The 21,054-nt window shown below is 34.2% G+C and overlaps 1 protein-coding gene across 6 annotated transcripts in view; it reads left to right on the top strand.

Moving 5' to 3' along the window:
* The window catches only part of Ptprz1 (protein tyrosine phosphatase receptor type Z1), a 171,224-nt gene that overhangs the window by 72,139 nt on the left and 78,031 nt on the right, over nt 1-21,054 (top strand). For all 6 annotated transcript variants that reach the window (XM_040291604.2, XM_040291602.2, XM_005333948.4 and 3 more), the window contains exons 3-6: nt 14,757-14,936; nt 16,950-17,101; nt 20,058-20,153; nt 20,619-20,685. In XM_040291604.2, the coding sequence (XP_040147538.2) occupies nt 14,757-14,936; nt 16,950-17,101; nt 20,058-20,153; nt 20,619-20,685 (495 nt within the window). The remainder of the gene's footprint in view (nt 1-14,756; nt 14,937-16,949; nt 17,102-20,057; nt 20,154-20,618; nt 20,686-21,054) is intronic.

The following is a 21,054-nucleotide window of genomic DNA, read 5'->3' as shown; positions in this document are numbered from 1 at the left end:
ATTAATTGAAAATAAATGTTTTATGCTAAGCCGGTTTTCCAATTTCTGTAGAGATATATCCTAGGGTCAACTTCTTTGAAACTCTCAAAATTTTAGTTAGATGTCTTAAAAGATAGCAGTGTATTTTTGGCGTTGAACTAGTTACAACCTCACGCTATCTAGCATCACACCATTGAAGAAAATAATTTTTGTTTGTAATACTTTTGTATATTACTAGTTTAACTTCTAAACATTTTATTTTAAGCAGTAAATTTAAAAAATGATATACTTGAGTAATTTTCCTCACAGGACTCAGTTTTGAACACCTTTTTAGCAGGTCCACACAAGCCAAGATACATTTGCATCTATGCAAGTGTTTCTTTTTTTATAATTTCTTCTCAGTGACTCTTAATATTTCAATTTTAAGTCTTTCTGTTCTTTGGCCTTTTTGTTTTGGTTTCTGTTTGTTTGTTTGTTTGTTTACTTTTGTATAGTCTTAAAAATTAGAGACACATTCTAGTTTAATGGACTATTGCAATAAATCTTTTGCAAAATAAATTGATTAGAAGCTTGTTTTATTTCATTTCTAAATTGCCATGTATGAGAAATACTTATATTAAAATACTTGTAAATGTCATCATTCAGAAATAACAGAAAAAAAGTGAAAAGGCCGGTATTTAGGCTTGTTTTGCTTGTAGGAGTTTCCTGACTGAAACTAATTGAGAAATAAGAAGAGATTTAGGAACATAGAAAGAATAGAAACATAGCAATAGACAAGATGTTTAATATCACATTTTAAAAACTAACTCAACTCATGATGTTAACTTTAAGTTTTTAAAAGCTAAATTACAAATTTACTATTTTTAAATAGAAGTATAGTTTAGTTATCACTTAAACATTTCTTTATTTTCTTGTTGCAGGTCTTTAATTTGTGTAGTAATTTTTTTATACTTCATGGGTTCCTTTAGCTTCCATTGCATGGTTTGTTACAAATTTCTCATGAGGAAATAAATTCTTAGTCATGATTTCTTCAAATGATATAAGCATCTGTTTATAGAACTTTTACTTGCTTTTAAAGGACCACAGTATAGTAGCCAGAGTGGGAGAAGACAGAAACAGCTCTTTATTTCTTTGGCAGTTTTTTTTTCCAATTCTTGCCTTTTCTATTATTATTTAAGAAGTATTTTATTCTGTCATAAAGAATCCATATGATTCTTGTTCTCACATGTATTGTTACTCAGCAATATGCACGTTTAAGGGGGATCAGTCATCACTCTATTATTATTTTTTTGACACATAAAAATTATACATATTAGCCAGGTGTGGTGGCACACACCTATAATCCCAGCAGCTGGGGAGACTGAGGCAGGAAAATCACATGTTCAAAGCCAGTTTCAGCAAAACTAAGATGCTAAGCAACTCAGTGAGACCCTGTCTCTAAATAAAATACAAAAGAAGGCTTGGGATGTGTCTCAGTGGCCAAGTGCCCCTGAGTTCAATCCCCGGTACCAGGAAAAAAATTGTACGTATTTATAGGATATTGTGTATTCATGTTCTGATGCATTTATACATTGTACAATATTTAAATTAGGGTGAACATATTTGTCTTCTCAAGCATTAGTCATAACTTTGTGGTGAAAACATTGAAAATTCTTTTTTTATGTTCTTTTAATACACGGCACATAACTAATATCTATAGTCACACTACTGTGCAAAAACCACCAGAACTTTTTTCTCCTATCTAGCTAAATATTGTCATTTGTAACAATATGAATGGATGTGTAAGAAATCCTGCTAATAGGAAGACAAGTACCACATAACCTTACCCATGTGGAATCTGAAAAAATGGATCTTATAGGAGTTGACAGCAGAATGGTGGCACTACTGTCCTCAGTCACCTATACCAGAGTCCACCAAGGTGTTTTTTCAAAGTGATTTTCACCACCTCTTCCTTCTCAAGGTTAGTTGACTCCCAGACCTGATTTTTTCCCCCATATTTTTCTCAGTCTACCTCTTCCTGTCTTATTCATCTGTGCTCTAGTTTAGATTCTTACTATTCTTCATGTAACCTATTCCTAATTGATTTACCTGCCCTCAGTTTTGTCTACCTTGACCTGTGTAACCATAGTTACCACCATAAAACTTAAATATGACCAGGAAACCTGCAATTTTAAATATCTTAAATACTGGAGAATTTTTCAAAGTCCTTGTCCTGGTATCCAGAAGGAACAATCTGCCCGTTTATCTCTATGCCTCTCACCTTGTTGCATTTTATTCCTGAGAGTGTAGATTGGATTTTCTGTCATTCTCTCCAAATATCCATGCCTTCTGTCTTCTGTGCCGGTGATTTTCTCTCTTCTTGAATACCTTTCCCCCTGAATTTCTTCCTTTCCTTCAGTTAGATACTTATCCATCATTTAAGACTTATTCCACGTATCTTGTTATCCAGAAAACCTTATTTGTTTTTTTGCCTTATTTGGATTGCATACTTTATAGTTACTGGCTCAATATGCATATTGCTATTATACTTACTATGTCATATTATAATTAAGAGTCTTTTGTCTTTACTAAAACTTGAGTTCCTATATATTGGACATTTTACCTTTGGATATTTTTAAATAAGATATATACTCTGTCTCACACTAGGCACTCCATAAATATTTGTTGAATGAGTAAATACATATATCAAGGCTGCATGCAGAAGCATTTGAACAGAACCTGTAGATAATACAAAATAATAGAATATCTGGTAGAGGCAATGGATTTATTGCTGCCATAATGGATTCACAGATTTTTCTTTGGTCCTTGTTTGTGACTCATAACACATATCTAGGAGGTCTTATATGAGAGAGAATTGTGTGATAAGTGTTTACAGAAGGGAGTAACCTGTGGCTCTAAGAATTAAGCAGAAGCTTTGGTCTTTTAGGCAACAAGCTCTTTAACTAAACCAATGAAGCCAGGCTGCAGGCAGGTTTCACAGAGGTCCTGTAATGAATGGAAGGATACCAAATTATAGCTGTGTCTCCAATTTCAACCTTAACTCTCTGGCTCTCCTGTAAAGGTAGGAGACAGAGTCATGCCCCACTTGGATGAGTATGCAAACAGTAAGCCTGGAGTGCAGACATGACAGTGTTGTCACTGTCAGAGACCTGCATTGTCACCTACTATGCTGCTTCCTTGCTCTGTGAACTTGGCTTATCAGTGGTTGGAAAAGGGGGGAAGCTGATGACTCTAGGGCAGGTTTCAAAACTATTCTACAAGAAGAATCAGTATTTCTCCAACCAAAGAGTAATTTCCAGGACCATGTCTTGGTTCTGTATTTGACATCTCTTTGGTAATCACCAGACTGTGGTAACAAAGAAATCTTTCCTGTTCTTTCTTATCTGTCTATATAGTTTACCTGCATTTTATTGAGGGAAGTTACCTAATAGAAAGTGCTACAGAAAAAAAAAATCCTACAGTGAATCAGCCTACATTGCCTTCTATCTAAATCCTAAATATTAAAACTGTGGACTCATTTAGACAGAACCAGGCAAATATAAAGTTCATAACGTGAATCATACAGTTCCTAATCTCTGGGCCTTCTCAGAATTGAATTGGCTTGCCAGTGGGGATGAGAGAAACAGGAGCTCTCTGTGGTTCCTGGAGCTTGTTCAATTTCATCTGTGATTTTCCCAGTATTGATTAAATACTTGAGATCAGGCTACAGGCAACAGAAACACTGCTGTCAGGATAGGACTTCATCACTCTCATTCTCTTGTTTCATAATTTAAAAGGAAAGATGACAAAAGAAGCCATGGTTGTAATTATTGAATAGTTTTCTAAAAATTTACCTTTTTCTCCATACCAGACATTCAAAGGGTGGCAGCCGGGGAGTTGGGGGGTGGTGGACTTCAACACCCTCTTGCCAGAAACCTCCAGTTCAGTGACCTTTTGTACTCCCACCAACCCAACCTCCTGACCTCTGCTTAGGACTGCAACTACCTGCCCTCTCTGTTTATCTCCAAGGACAGTTGACCTCTCTGAACACTTTTTAAATTAATAAATCAAAAATACACACTTTTGAGTGAAGCCTGTACCAGGTCATGATCTCTCCACATCACCAGAGACCTCAACAATTTCCATCAGTCCTAAAGGTTCACCTTTACATTCTTTGTTATTTTCTCTTTACTATTTTTTTCACCTGCCTCTCTTTCACAGTGACTGAAAAAAATAAAGAAAGAAATGGTTGAAAAAATTTTGCACCATCTGACAGCCCATCTACCTAAATTAACTCATTTAGTATGCAGAATACAAAAAGTAGAGATTATTATTCCTGTTATAACAGGGAGCTGAGTCTTAGGGGAGTGACGCTGGAGCTAGGCCTCAACTGACATCAGCTCAGCTCCCAAGCTTCTTCCTTCCGTGAGATGTGATTTTGCCTGAAACAGAAACCCAGGGGCATGAACCATCAGATTTCTCATTCTCATTTTCTAAATGTAGCTTGAGCCATATGAATCCATATTTCCATGACTTCCCTGTGTTTCTTTTCCTCTCTAGGATAATAATCTTCTATCCATGTATTTGGAGACTTCATCATTGACCTTTCATAATCTCAAATTCCGTCTTGTTTTAACACTTCTCTCCATACACTCCAACACATATTCATGGTTCCTGTGTTTTAAAGGAAATCGTATTCCTTATAGTTGCATCTGACTCTCATTTTCTTATTAATGCTGTAGTATGTTAAAGAATACCAGATAGCATGCAGTTTTCTCTTGATATATTTCATTTATGCACCTCTAAAAATTAAAAAAAAAACAGCAAAAAAGATAGTGCTACTACCTCTATGCTGATAATCCCCTGTCTTTACCTGTAATCCAGACCTCTCAATGGCTCCCACACCCATACTTTGAATGCCAAGTGAACATCCATGTAGGTTTCAAAGTCCAGAGATCCAAAACTATATTCAAAACATTTCTTTCTGTCCATGCTTCCTACCAGTGTGATTCGTACCATGATACACCCATGGATGCTCTGTTAGGCTTTAGAAAGTTGTCAATTGTCCTTCTTCCTTCCTCAGTCCCAAAGAAGACTCTTCCTAAATGTTCCTAATTCCTTTATGATGGTATTCTATTTTTTTGTCTTCAGTTCGTTGTACCCACATAATTTCTTGTCATTACAAAATTTTTTATTGTAGGATTTGTTTTATTTTATGATAAAGGTGATGGATTCATTATGAGCCATTAGGAGCCTCATCATATTTGTTCGGCTTATTGATTTTATTAATACTACAGAGGGTCAGTTTTTGATTACTAATCTCTTAAATAATTGCATTTTACTCTGGTAATGCCCTTAGATCTTTTTCCCTCTTGTGTTTTTGTTTTTCTCCCTGTGTTCTTTAACAAACAAATCTATTGCAGTACAGAGCAGTATTTTTTTCTGTTTTGTAGGTTTTTGTTTGTCTGAAATATGTTCAACTTGAAAAAGTCCTAGAATTTTAAACAGGAACGTTAGGAAAAGCTTTTGGTCTGTTTCTTTCCTTATTTGTGCCAAACACAAAGATTTTCTTAAATGTCATCATGTTCTAGGAACATTTATGGTGGAACTTTCCTAAATACATGGATAACTACCTTTTCTGACAAACCCCCTGTCGATTGGATCTTTCAACTAAGCGCATGAAGATTTTTTATTCTACTGATGGGAGTTTTGCATTAGAACAGATAATACAGGTGAATGCTGTTCTTGATTATATGGGCTCACATCTATATTTGCTTTTGATCTGCCTTTGGTGTAGCTCTAATAGCTATTATCAGCATTTAACACTGCTTGCTGGTTCTATCTCCCGAAGCCTCTCTCTGGCCTAAAACACAGACAGGTACTCTGGGCTGTGCATTCCTGTTTTCAACATGGGAAATTATCTTAGACCTCCTCCTTTCTTTGCTGCATTCACTTTGTGTCAGGCATTTACTAGTGTGATAGATAATTACTTCAAGTTTGTTATTCAGTAATTTTAGATTGTAGTTTCTTGTGAGAAATCCCCTTTCTCAAGCAGCTAAACTCCTGCATATGAAAAAGTTTTCTTGTGTCCATCATCCTTCCATCTTTCTGGAGCTCTAAATTCTGTGCTGTATTTTCATTGAAAATAAAACTGACTTTGATTTATGGGTGTTGATTTTGCATCCTGCTACTTTGCTGAATTTATTACTAGTTCTAGAAGTTTTCTGATGGAATTTTTGGGGTCTTCTAGGTATAGAATCATATTGTTGGCAAATAATGCTAATTTGACTTCTTCTTTTCTTATGTGTATCCCTTTAATTTCTTTCATCTGTCTAATTGCTTTGGCCAGTGTTTCAAGAACTATGTTAAATAGAAGTGATGAAAGAGGGCATCCCTATCTTGTTCCAATTTTTAGAGGGAATGCCTTCAATTTTTCTCCATTTAGTATGATGTTGGCCTGGGGCTTAGCATAGATAGCCTTTATGATGTTGAGATATGTTCCTGTTGTTCCTAGATTTTCTAGGGTTTTGAACATGGAGGGATGCTAGATTTTGTTGAATGTTTTTCTGCATCTATTGAGGTGATCATATGGTTCTTATCCTTAAGTATATTGATGCGATGAATTATATTTATTGATTTCCTTATGTTGAACCAACCTTGCATCCCTGGAATGAATCCCACTTGATCATGCTGTACTATCTTTTGATATGTTTTTGTATTAAATTTGCCAGAATTTTATTAAGAAATTTTACATCTATGTTCACTAGCGATATTGGTCTGAAGTTTTCTGTTTTTGATGTGTCTTTGCCTGGTTTTGGAATCAGGATGATATTGGCCTCATAGAATGAGTTTGGAAGTGTGCCCTCATTCTTAGATTTCTGGAAATAAATTGAAGAGTATTGGTATTCTTTAAAAGTCTTATAGAACTTAGTTGTGTATCCATTTAGTCCTCAGCTTGTATAGGTTGGTAGGCTTCTGATGGTGTCTTCTATTTCGTCACTTGAAATTGATCAGTTTAAATTGTGTATATCTTCCTGATTCAATTTGGAAAAATCATATGACTCTAAAAATTTGTGGATGCCTTCAATATTTTCTATTTTATTGGAGTACAAATTTTCAAAATAATTTGGAATTATCTTCTGTATTTCTGTGGTATCTGTTGTGATATTTCCTTTTATCACATATGTTAGTAATTTGAGCTTTCTCTCTCATTCTCTTCATTAGCAAGGCTAAGGGCCTGTCAATTTTATTTATTTTTTCAAAGAACCAACTTTTTGTTTTGTCAGTTTTTTTCAGTTGTTTCTTTTGTTTCGCTTTCATTGATTTCAGCTTTGATTTTAATTATTTCCTGTCTCCTACTGCTTTTGGTGTAGATTTGTTCTTCTTTTTCTAGGGCTTTGAGATGTAATGTTAAGTCATTTATTTGTTGACTTTTTCTTCTTTTAAGGAATGAACTCCATGTAATAACTTTCCTCTTAGAACTGCCTTCATAATGTCCCAGAGATTTTAATATGTTGTATCTGTGTTCTCATTCACCTCTTAAAATTCTTAATCTCCTCCTTGATGTCTTCTGCACTACATTGTTCATTCAGTAGCATATTATTTAGTCTCCAGGTGTTGGAGTAGCCTTTATTTTTTATTTTATCATTTATTTCTAATTTCATTTCATTATGATCTGATAAGGCATTTCTGTATATCAATGACAAATTCTCTGAAAGGGAAACAAGGAAAACTACCCCATTTATAATAGCATCAAAAAATATATGGGAATCAACTTAACGAAAGAAGTGAAAGACATCTACAATGAAAACTACGGAACACTAAAGAAAGAAATTGAAGAAGACCTTAGAAGATGGAAAGATCTACCTTGCTCTTAGATAGGCAGAATTAATATCATCAAATGACCATGCTACCTAAAGCACTAAATAGATTTAATGCAATTCTGATTAAAATCCCAGTGGCATTCCTCATAGAAATAGAAAAAGCAATCATGAAATTCATCTGGAAAAATAAGAGACCCAAAATAGCTAAAGCTATCCTTAGCAGGAAGAGTGAAGCAGGTGGCATTGCTATATCAGACCTTAAACTATACTACAGAGCAATGGTAACAAAAATAGCATGGTGTTGGCACCAAAATAGACTTGTAGACCAACTGTACAGAATAAAGGACACAGAGAATAACCCACATAATTACAGTTATCTTATATTAGACAAAGGTGCCAAAAATGTATATTGGAGAAAAGATGGCCTCTTCAACAAATGGTGCTGGAAATATTGGAAATCCATATGCAACAAAATGAAATTAAACCCCTATCTTTTACAATGCACAAAACTCAACTCAAAGTGGATCAAGGACTTAGGAATTAAACTAGATAACCTCAAATAGAAGAAAAATATAGGCCCTAATCTCCATCAAGTCAGATTAGGCCCCAACTTCCTTAATAAGACTCCTATAGTGCAAGAATTAAAATCAAGGATAAATAAATAGAATAGATTCAAACTAAAAAGTCTCTTCTCAGCAAAAGAAACAATCAGTGAGATGAACAGAGAACTTGCATCTTGGGAGCAAATTTTTACCCCTCACACATCAGGTAGAGCACTAATTTTTAGGGTATATAAAAACCTCAAAAAGCTAAACACCAAAAATAAATAAATAACCCAATCAATAAATGGGCCAAGGAACTGAACAGACACTTCTCAGAAGAAGATATACAATCAATCAATAAATATATTAAAAAATTTAACATCTCAAGCAATTTAAGAAATGCAAACCAAAACTACTCTAAGATTTCATCTCTCTCAGAAATTGCAGCTATTAAAAAATACAAAAAACAGTAAGTGTTGGTGAGGATGTGGGGGAAAAGGCACACTTATAAAATGCTGGTGAAACTGCAAACTGGTGCAGCCAATGGAAAGCAGTATGGAGATTTCTTGGAAAATTGGGAGTCGAACCACCATTTGACCCAGCTATCCCTCTCCTCAGTCTATATCCAAAGGATTTTAAAACAGCATATTACAGCCACATCAATGTTTATAGCAGCACAATTCAAAATAGCTAAACTGTGAAGCCAACCTAGATACCCTTCAGTAGATGAATGATAAAGAAAATGTGGTCTATACTTAACCTTCTGAGTCTTGGCCAAACATGTGTGGTTTCTGTCCTGCCTGTTATGGCAAGTTCTGAATAAATACCTTTTGTTTTTAATATATATATATATATATATATATATATATATATATAATGAAAATGTGGTATATATACACAATGGAATGTTATTCAGCATTGAAAGAGAATAAAATCATGGCATTTGCAGGTAAATGGATGGAGTTGGAGAATATAATGCTAAGTGAAATTAGCCAATCCCCCCAAACCAAATGCTGAATGATTTCTCTGATTTAAGGATGCTGATTCATGATATGCTTCGGGTAGGGTGGGGGATGGATGGCAGGATTAAATGAACTCTAGATAGGGCAACTGGGAAAAGGGGAGGGCAAAAAAATCAATATTTGAAGGGAGGGGGCAGAGGGGTAGGAAAGACGGTGGAATGCAATGGTCATCATTACCCAAGTACATGTACGCAAACACGAAGGATGTCACTCTACTTTGTGTACAACCAGAGAAATGAAAAATTGTGCTCTATTTGTGTAATATGAATTGTAATGCATTCTGTTGTCATATATAACAAATTAAAAATTTAAAAAAGAACACTGATTTCGTTTTTATATTTGCATACACCAAAATTTGGATCAAAGTGACTCATTACTGATAGCTTTATACTGTTTAAATGACTTTGTAATTTTGGCTATTTGGTGTATTTGTTAGCATATAGAAAGCTAGTCCACAGTGATTTATAAGGTGATGCTTTACAGAGTGAAGTTTATACAAGTCAAGAATAGATACTACAAATATTAATAGGTCTTTACATCAATATTACAGCTAAATTTTCCTCTTCAGAATGTTTATGAAACTGTGAAGATATAATCATTTTCTTACATCAAAACCTTACTACACACAAAAGTAATTAAGATTAAGAGCTATCTGAGTTTTTTTTTAAATACTGTCTTGTTCTTTAAAGAACAATTTGAAGTCCACAAATTCAAATCTTGTTAAATAATAGCAATTTGTGGTAACCTTGCAAAGAAATCAATATTTGAATCTGTTTTGTATTTTTGAGTTTTCAGTGAATCTCTGTCTTAGGTAATAACTAATATTACCTTATGTAATATTATTTTATTCATTTATCTGATATTTAAAGACAAGACTAAATAAGAAAGTAGAGAAAAGAAGGTAGGGGAAGAATAGTTTTTTTCTTTCTTTCATTTGTTATTATTTACTTTTTTCTTCAAATATTCAAAAACATGTATTGCTATATTATTTTAATCATTTTTCTTTATTTTACTCTTTAGTTTTCCTCACTTCATATTTTTGTGTTCGTAACTGGTGGGGAAATGTTTGCCCACCCAAAATGTTTTGTAAAATGTGTTCTGTTTAGAAAGCTAATTGGTTAATATATGTATCACATGAATTGATGGTTGGGTAACTTTATAGATATCTTCTCAAAGCTTTTATTCATTCAGCAAATGTTTATTTAATCCCTAGGTGCTGGGCTCTAAAAATGGTGCTAAAATTATAAGAATAAGAGACAGACATATTGTAGTTCAAATAGACACAAGGATGTATAAATACATAACAACGAGTCCCACTATTATGTGTACTTATAAAAAATTTTTTAAACAAATATAAGCATGGGGATGCTGAAAAAAAAAAAGCACAAGACAAGTCGAGATGTCCATGAAAAGGATCATTCATTATGCAGCCTTTCCTTCCTACCAACCTGTCTGACCAGGCAGCTCTGAGCCCCTTCCTCTGCCAAAGCCTCCATAGTTCCCACTGGTCTGTGCAGGTCCGTTTGGTCCTCATTTCGTCTTTCTGTAGAATCCCTTGGCATCCACTCCATTCTCTAGACTCCGCTGGCCTGCTCACTGCTCTCTGAGCACTGCCTGAAATTTTCTGCCCCCCTAATTTTACTCAGCTCATCACTCAGCAGGACATATTCCATGATCCCCTCTCTCTGTAAAAATTCCATCCATTAAGGCCTGCCTTAGTGTACTTTTGCTGTCCTTGTTTACTTTCCTTCATTATAGCTACTCCTGTGGCAATTGTGTATTTACTTAGTGTACCTCTCCCTTCTTGGATGTAATAAACAATCAAGCAAATGAACTTACTACAGAGTCTGGAATTGCTTTGCATTCCACTTGGAATAAAGGGTGCATAGTATGCAAATATTGAATACTTTCATTTTATGCACAAAGTTTATTTCACAAACGTTTAATTTCTGTGATATGCCAAACTCAGTTTGGCAGCAGCGTGTAGATGAAGTAGACAAGTTTATGGACAAAATACAGACTGTTGAATGCTTCAATAGACTAATTAGCACAGGAAATTTATAGGAATGGTACTAATCCAGGTGCATCCATGAATGAATAAGGAAATGGATGAATATGTAAATGAATAATTTATCTTAGTTCTCTAGAGCTCCCATTTAGTTCTCTGCAGTCCTCAGTAGAGATATATCACCCTGATCATCTGCCGACACTCATCAGTGTCCTAATTCTTTCTTCACAACATTCCCTAATAAAAAAAAAATGTACTTAGGTACAGTTTAATTCTAACAAAATTTCTACACTGGCTGTCTCAGATGCATAATCCTAAGCCTTAACTACTACATGCACTAAAGTCTCTAATTGTTCCATGAAAAATATTAATTTGAGAATTTATAAAATGATTCTTAAAAGTAAGATTAGTCTACTATTTCAATATTTTAAGACATATAAAATGTATATAATGCTTCTGTTACCTATGTTTTATTTCTGTGTGAAATTTTGGCACTCTATTAGCTAACTTCCATTGGTTTTCTACTCCTAGTGATTTTTTTAAACAATGTGCTTTTTAGAGTCTTTTGCATGAAGAAACTCTCAGGTTTTTATTTTTTCAAGACTTCTGTTTATTGGTCTTTCCAACAACAACAACAACAACAAAAAAAAACCTCTTTACTCCAGCTTTTTTCATTTTGCCTTTCAATCTCAAAACTTAAGGAAGCACAATGAACCTACACTATTCCAAGAATGGTGATCTAGAATTTTCTTGCCCTTAAAACACTATTAAGTTACTCACAGCCATTGTGCTATAAGATGTCAGATAACATGGAGTACAGAATTCAGATCTTCCTTGATATCCATCATCAAAAGAATGGTAGAAACTACTCAATTGCTACATAATAGTCAAATGAAACCTACATTTGACTTTTAATTTGTTTCCTTAATTGGCCATGTGGGTTTGTTTTTCTTTTTACTATTTCATATTTAATCTCTGTGACTAAGAAGATCACCATTTCTTGTTTGTTTGATTCAACAAGTGTTTATTGAACAACTACCTTGTATCAGTCTTTTTGTTAAAGGCACAGGTATGTGGAAAAAAAATAAATATTCATAATTAGCATATTGGGAGAAGGAAACTAAAGTAAACAGAGACTGTGAAGGATGACCAAGAGCTGAATGTATTTGCAGAAAGATTTTCTGGTGAGAAACACTTGAGCAGAGACCCACCTGAAGTTGGAAAATGAGCCATTACTTGCAGACCTTTGGAAGAGCATTTCAAAAAGCAGTGGCAGTGGGTGCTAAGCACTTGCATGCTCAAGGGAAACAGACTGGAGGCCACTGTGGCTATAACAGGGAGATCTAAGCAAAGTGATGGGAAATGAGAAACATGAGGACATGAGTGGTGGTGTGCAGGATCTCTTGCCCATGGTAATGAGGTTCTATTTTATTTAGAGTGAGACGGAACCATGACATGTAATTTGGCATATTTTAAAAGATTGCTTTAGTTACTTGAGTTGTATTGGTTTTATTTTACTGCAAAACTAAACACTTTGCATATACTGATAAAACAACACATACTTATTACCTCAGGTTCTGCGGGTTGGGGTTTGGAGAAGAGGGACTGCTAAGCTGGGTTCTCTGCTCATTGTCTTACAAACATCAAATCAAGGTGACTCATTTATGCTTGGGACCCTCTTTGCAGTTCATTCAGGTTGTTGGCAAGTTCACTTGATAGACTTGTAGGACTGAGGTTCTGCTTTTTTGTTTATTAGTCCTGTTTATGAGCCTGGGGCACTCTGAGCTCTTGGAATTGGCTTGGTCCCTAGCCACACCACTCTCATAACCTCCTAACTCACATCTGCAAGGCCAGCAGGAGAACCTGCCACACTTCCCCTCTCTCCATATGCTAAGGAGTTTTCTATAATGTAACATAATTACAGCATCAAGGTCCTCTTCACCTTTGCCATAGAATGTGATCTGATCAAAGGAATAACTCCCCATCATATTCCCAGGTCCTGCCCACACCGAAGTGGAAGTTTTTGTACAGGGTGTGAAGACCAGAGAGTGGGGTTTTGGAATCTTATGATTCTACTTACTACTGGATTTTGGAAAGGGCAAAAGATGAAGCTATAGGTAGGCCTTTTGAAAGCACTGGAGTTGTCTAAGCCTGTGCTTCTCAAAATTGCCTGTGTGTAGATCTCCTGGGGATTGTGTTAAAATATCCCATTAAGGGTATTGGGTGTATAATTGAAGGCAGACCATAAAGGCTTTACTGAAGGAGAAACAGGGGCATCTGGATGACTTCTAAGCTCAGAAGATGGCAAAGACTGCATGCAGGAGAAGCTTGTTTCAGAGCAGAAACCCAGAATTCCAGTTTGGATATGTGAAGTGTGAGATGCCATTTAGAATCCAAGTGGAAAATATCAGCAAATGCAATTAAATAGAATAGATCTATATATCACATTCAGTGTCATCAGAAATATAAGACTTCATGTTTCTGTGTATCACTACTATTTGACACTTCCAAAGTGTACTTGGAATTTATTGTACTATAATAGAAAATGTGAGCAATGAAAAGGACCATATTGAGCAGTGTTTTCTTGTCCCCATGTCAAAGTTCTTTACAAGCAAAATCAAAATATCCATTACTCAAATCATTAAAACTATTCCTAGAAACCAAAATATACATCGTTGTACATATTTAAAGTAACACTATATTCAAAACACTCTCTAGAAATAGAGCCAGATTTTAAATTTTTACCACTTACTAATTTTTGGCAAATACCCTACAATAAGATGCATCACCTGGTTTCTCCCTGACCATATAGGCAATTTCATGGTGTGACTAATTCTTATTTCTTTCCTGGGCTGTTATGCAAATTAGCTTCATTAAGTTATGAGAGGTGGCCCTTAGGTGGAGCTTGCATTAAAATTAGTCTTCTGATTCCCTTATCACAAAAAAAGGAAGACATGGGTTGTATAAAAGTTGTGTTTATTTATAAATTTCCCTAAATCTCAATCATGGAAAAATGACAGTGGGTCCATTGGGAGCCACTCCCATGGAGATGGCTAGGGATCTGAACTTTACTCTGGAGCTCTGGCCCGGTAATGACTACCATATGTGATCACTAGACTTCCTAGTTATCTGAAAGAATGTGTGGCTGAATCAAACCATTGTCAAACCACAAACTTGACATGGTTGTTCTATAGGCTATGGGATTTAACATGAAAAAAAAAAAAAGAGGTCATTAAAACTCAGAATCTAAATCCAGGTGTAATTGTTTTGTGAATTACTTCTGTGATATCCCAATTTTTCCTATATTGCACCTACATTTTTATATTAAATATTTTATAATATAAAATTTAGTTTTTGCATGGTGATTGAAGAAACTAACTTTCTTATTCTTTTCTTTCCCTAGGAGCACTGAATCAAAAAAATTGGGGGAAAAAATATCCGACATGTAATAGTCCAAAACAGTCTCCCATCAATATTGATGAAGATCTTACACAAGTGAATGTGAATCTTAAGAAACTGAAGTTTCAGGGTTGGGATAAAGCATCCTTGGACAGCACATTTATTCATAATACTGGGAAAACAGGTACAGAGTGTGCATTTTGTTTCTCTTGAATATGTGTTTCAGACTAGAATATGTTTGGATTTCTTTCTTGTCCCTTGAATGATGTACTATGAATTGAATGGATATCATCAGTAGAGGATGCCAGATGGAAAAGAGAAAATTAAGAGATGTGGATGACATTTTAAAACTATAAAAAAATAATAAAATGAACAGAGTCATAGTGTCATGCTTGTATCTTAACAAGAGTGATACTGTCACTTGGAGATGTGGAAAAGTTAATGTAATTATGTCTAATGTAATTTCAATCGCCTAGTCAATCAAGACCTCCATACGTGGGCAGTATAACTTGATATTGCTGCTCAGCTCTGTGCTGTATTTAATATTTGGATATGAAAAAGCAGCTGACTATAATTGAAACTTAAGAAATTATTAGCCCTTCTATATACAAAGTTTAAAAGTGTAAACCATCCTTAGACAGCACTTGTTAAGTGCCTATTTATGAGACTATGTTTTCTTTAAAAAGCACATAAAATACAACACCTTAAAATTTTAAAACAGTTTTCCAATCCAATTTACATGGACAAAATAATTTTCAGAATGTGACACTTTCCTCTTTTGATGGTATATTTTAAATGAAACCATATAACAGGAAGTTATTTTTTTAAAAAAAACTACACATTTGACATAAATTAGAAAAATGTTTAAATTATAATGGAAGACCTATTGGGGAAGTTTTATCATTAGCAAGTTTCTTCTTTGTTTTCCATATTTAAGTAGTACAATTATTTAAATGTAATAATTTAATTTAAAACCCCATGAGGGCAAAGACTTTTCTATATTAGTGCCTGATGCATCATACGCACTCAATATTTGTTTAATGAATAACTAAGACAATTTTTACATATTATATTATAAATTAAGTAACAAAAGTGTGTTATCCAAAATCTTGACATTTTTGATACCAGTTTTAAAGGGTGCTAAAAGGCTAAGGCAGGTGATCTCTACTTTATTTTTCTGAGGGCAGAGTGGTCAAGGACTTGACATACAGCCATACTGCTTGGGCTCACTACTTGGCCCTTCAAATGACAACATGGACAAGTTACTTCCATGTCTGCGACTCTCTCTCCTTATTGTGTGAGGATCAAATGATTGATATGCATAAAATGATGCAGTGCATGGTACTTCTAGGTGATAAATGTCAACTGTCATTGCTGTCATCGCAATTGTTGTACTTGTCTCCATCACCATTATTGCAATTCATAGAAGTTTGAATCTCCTAGCTGGCCAACAGTGACTTTTGCCTGACAGAGTGAAGGTTGTTAAAATCTGAGACTTCAAAATCCTGCATTAGGTTCTCAAGAGAATTATTATTCTCCAGATGACTCTTAAAGTATAGTCAGATAACTTCTGCTGCAGGACTCACTTACAGGGAAGTTGATCATTCGGATGGTTGACAGTCAGTTTCAAACATGGTATGGCTCAAACCGCTTAGAAGGAAAGGGCTTTTCACCCTCTTTGCCACAGCCAAAGACCCAGGTTCTGGAGCCTGATGAAGCCTGGGCTGGAGCCTGGAAGGATAGAGAGGGGACCCAGGCAACAGCCTGAGCAAGAGGAGGACAGGCTGACAGTGACAAGGAAGTGTCCCTCCAGGAGAGGGCTTTCCCTCTTTCAGCCTTGTTCCCTCTACCTTTACTTTGTCCCTTCATTACCATCAAATACCTTAGGGAAGCAGAGCTTTGGGTGAATGCCAGCCTCAGGACACCAAGCAGGGTGGTGAACTGCCATCCTCTGTGTTGGAGTCACACAGTACTTCTCTCTCCAGCTGTCTTTACCTCTTTAGAAGTAAGTACATGAAGTTTACTGTGCAGTACTACAGAGCTGAGCTTCCCAAACACTGAACAACTTTTAAAATCTATTGAATTAATGATTTTCTTAATACATCTTAAATAGAAGGAAATTTAGTCGAAAATCATCGTTTTGATTTTCAGAAACTTAGATGCAATTTCATTGATTTTTTTGGTTGGTTTATTTTAGTGGAAATTAATCTCACAAATGACTACCGACTCAGTGGAGGACTTTCAGAAATGGTATTCAAAGCCAGCAAAATAACTTTTCACTGGGGAAAATGCAATACATCATCTGATGGATCAGAACATAGTTTAGAAGGACAAAAATTTCCACTGGAGGTAAGTTGCTAGTTCCACTGATTATAATGTAATTTTCTAAATCATTTAGATTATATTTAGCATATAACTTGATTAATTTTTAATTTATAGTAATGTTTTGATCACCTGATGGATATCTGCCTTCCTCAGCAGACTAAGCTCAATGAGCATATGTTCCATCTTCAATTTTCCACTCCCATGTACCCAGAATGCCACCTAATAGGTGATCAATAATATTGATGAGTAAATAATGTAGGAAGGAAAAAAAAGGAGATTTTTATCAATATATTGGAGAATTCTTTGATTTAAATCCTTTGATTAAAATGAGAAGAAAATTTTAAGCTTTAAAAGTAGTCGAATAAATTCATAACTAAATACCCAGTAAATACTTTAGAGAGTTTACTCTGGTTGATTTCTGGAAAGTAGTTAATTTTTTATCAAGAACTTTACATGGTTGATTCTCAGTATTCACTGTTTCAATTTGTAGCAGTTAAAAATATAGATATTTTCAAAAATTTATGTGAAAAGAATTATTTAAATAGTAAAAACCTGAAGGAAAAAGAATGGTTAAATGCATTATGATAAATGGTTAAATACATACTATAGGTCTTGTAAAAAATCATGTTTTTGAATGATGTACAAAAAAGGTTATCTTATTAATGCTTTTTAAAAAAATATAAAGTAGCATATCTGATCTTCTGTTTCTAATTTTGTAAAACCTGAACAGGGACAGTGAATATTGTCTAAGTGAAAGAATTAGGTTTGAAAGTGATTCCATCTCTTCTCACATGACATTAAACAAATTATTCAACTTAACCTAAGCTTCCATTTTTCTTCTGCGAAATTGACATAGTTGTAGTATTACCTGTCTTAAAAATTGCCATGGGGATTAAATGAAAAAATGAATTCATTCCTCTTAAAAAAATAATGGAGGGAAACCAAAAAAAGTTAAAAATGATTTTTCCTAGGTGATGTCATTATAAATGCTCATATTTTCTCCTTTAAAAGCCTCATCTTTTTCTAAATTGCCCATAATGAAACTATATTACTCTTATAATTCAAAAGTTACTCTCAATAATAATAAAACTAGGGTGGATTCTCACTAAAGGGCTAAAAACCTTTTTACAATGTGAATAAACACATTCTCATTTATGGGTTAGATTTTGGAGAGCTTTATATATTAAATGTCCTTAAAGAAAAACATATTTATTAACTGTGACTTGTCAAAGAAATAAAAATAAACTCCTTAAATACATAACATCTTACTTTGGAGAGTTTAGCTTTCTCACAATATTGCTCATTTAAACAAAGATACAATAAAAAACTATTAACAAAATCCCTGGTTAATCAAAATAAATACTACAGAATTTTTGTAATAAGCCCCATTTTTTTTTAATTCAAAGGCCTCTCGACTTGGCCTCAGAAGTATGGTTTGTTTATTGGTGCATTATAGTCATACACATGGATGGGATTTACTGTTACATATTGGTATATACACACAATATAACGAAATAATTTAGCCAATATCACTTCTCAGCATTTCCCTCCTCCCTATTGTTTGTTTTTCAGAAAGTATTTTTCCATGTAACTGTAAATAGGCACCCCAAAGAGCATCTGGACTTACTTTTTTTTTTCTCCCACATCCCACAATCAAATCTTCTCAATTCTCACCACAAATGATGTGGGAGGTCAGAAAAGTGTTTAAACCACCGTTGTTTCTTACATGGACTTTTTAATGTTGCTGTCATTGGTCTCTCTCTCTCTCTCTCTCTCTCTCTCTCTCTCTCTCTCTCTCTCTCTCTCTCCAGTCCATTTCTTTCTGTCTATTCCTATCCCACCTGACCCCTCCTTGCTTCTATTAACTGAAGTGCCTCAGTGTCAGCTGGGATGCTGTCCCTGGCATGGCCCTGCCTACCTCTCCCATCTCATCTGTTCTCTAGCTATTAATCCTCATCCTTTAGGAGTCAGCTTTGAAACCCTTTCTCTCAAAAGATGTTGGTGACATACCCAGGGCCAGAGCCTTTGCCATCCTCTGCTTCACACACACTGTTTCTCCCATCAGAAAACCAACCACCCTTGAGTGTTCTACTTTTACCTAAATTATACCTCGGCGTAGCTAAGTTACCTGAATTCCAAGCCCACATCCTGAGGAGCACCAAATTATAACTGGGCATAGAGACTGTTACAGACAGGTGCATAGATTAACATAGAAATCAACAAGGATGACTGCAGAGTATGAGAGGAGAATTAAAAATAGGAAACCTAAAATGCATTGTATTTTTGAGGTAGAAACAGAATCCTTGAGAATTTTTACAATATGACATAATTTTACAATATGACAAAATTACTCGTTCCAAAGTGAAAAACAGTATGTTTTCAGGGAGGAACAGTCTCTTACTTCTCACACTTGATGATTTATATATTCTCACACTTGACAATTTATACATTTCTCAGTTCATAAAGGACAGTTTATCAGAAAATTTTGTCATATAAAATCATAAAGTTTTATAGTAAGTAGAAACTTGAAGTTTTCTAAATTTATTTTTTGAAATAATCTAATTATTAGCAGAAATCACAGTATGATAATATACAAAATGGTATCTCCGAGCCATTAAGAAAAATTTGTTTATTCAAGAAAAAATGAATCACATGTTTCAAAAAATTCCAGCAAAATAGTTAAAATAAACTTTGATAATTTATTATATTTGATAATTGCTCTGAATTATTACTGTAATGCCCACTGATAAAATCTCAAAATGATAATTGCTATTCTATATATGTCTACCTTCATATTTCTTTTGTAAATGTGATTGTGTCTACTCATAATTGATAAAAATACTTTGAGAATATACAGAATACAGAATTATATCATTTACAGACTTTTCAAATAGAATTTATTGGTCAGTTGTTTTATTAAATCTCTCCCCTGACTTTTGTGAAAAACTTTAATATAATGAAACTATTATTACTTTTATAGATGCAAATCTACTGCTTTGATGCAGATCGATTTTCAAGTTTTGATGAAGCAGTTAAAGGAAAAGGGAGGTTAAGAGCTATCTCCGTTTTATTTGAGGTAATCATCATATATAGATTCAGAACAAACAATTCCTTTTTAAATCATATGAAATACTGACATGAAATATCAAGGTACACTTTATTACAATCTTACAGTGGTAATTGGTAGTCATCTTTTTAAATGATAATAAGGAATATAAGGGGACTCTTATTTTTATTACTTGGGTGGGTTTCTTCCAACTGGAGTAGACTCTTCTTACAAGTACATAAATTTGCTTACTTGTTAATGTAAAGTGTCAAAATTAAATAGCAGTAACTGTGAATTGGGACATTTAAAATTTTACTTTCTAAATAGAAAATGTAAGCTACCTAGTTTTTGTTTGTTTTTACCTTGCTGTGAAAAAAAAAGTGTTTGGAACACAGTTTTAGATATTTAATATGGAATTCAATAATCTTTACATTTTTATTGAACAGTTAGTCAATCATTTTATTCTGTTTTTAGAATGCCATTCTTCTTTAACAGGTTGGAATAGAAGAAAATTTGGATTACAAAGCCATCATTGAGGGAGCCGAGAGTGTTAGTCGTTTTGGTAAGCTACTTAGAGAAATATCTTTCTTCAAGATTCTACTTTGGGTGTATGTGAATTTTTACAATATGACAAAATTACTAATTCCAAAGGTGAAAAACAGTATGTTTTCAAGGAGGAACAGTCTCTATTTCTCACACTTGATGATTTATACATTCTCACTTTTGACAGCTTATACATTTCTCAATTCATAAAGGACAATTTATCAGAAAATTTTGTCATATAAAATCATAAAGTATTATTGCAAGTAGAAACTTGAAGTTTTCTAAATTTACTTTTTGAAATAATCTAATTACATTATGCATTTAAATGAATTTATCTAATCTGCCTCTGCACTTATACATCTCCAAAGACTCTAAGTTATAAAACCAA

This window comes from Ictidomys tridecemlineatus, chromosome 2 (assembly GCF_052094955.1).
Source record: "Ictidomys tridecemlineatus isolate mIctTri1 chromosome 2, mIctTri1.hap1, whole genome shotgun sequence".
NCBI lineage: Eukaryota > Metazoa > Chordata > Mammalia > Rodentia > Sciuridae > Ictidomys > Ictidomys tridecemlineatus.
Note: the sequence above shows the minus strand (reverse complement) of the source record. Positions and strands in the feature narration are given on the sequence as shown.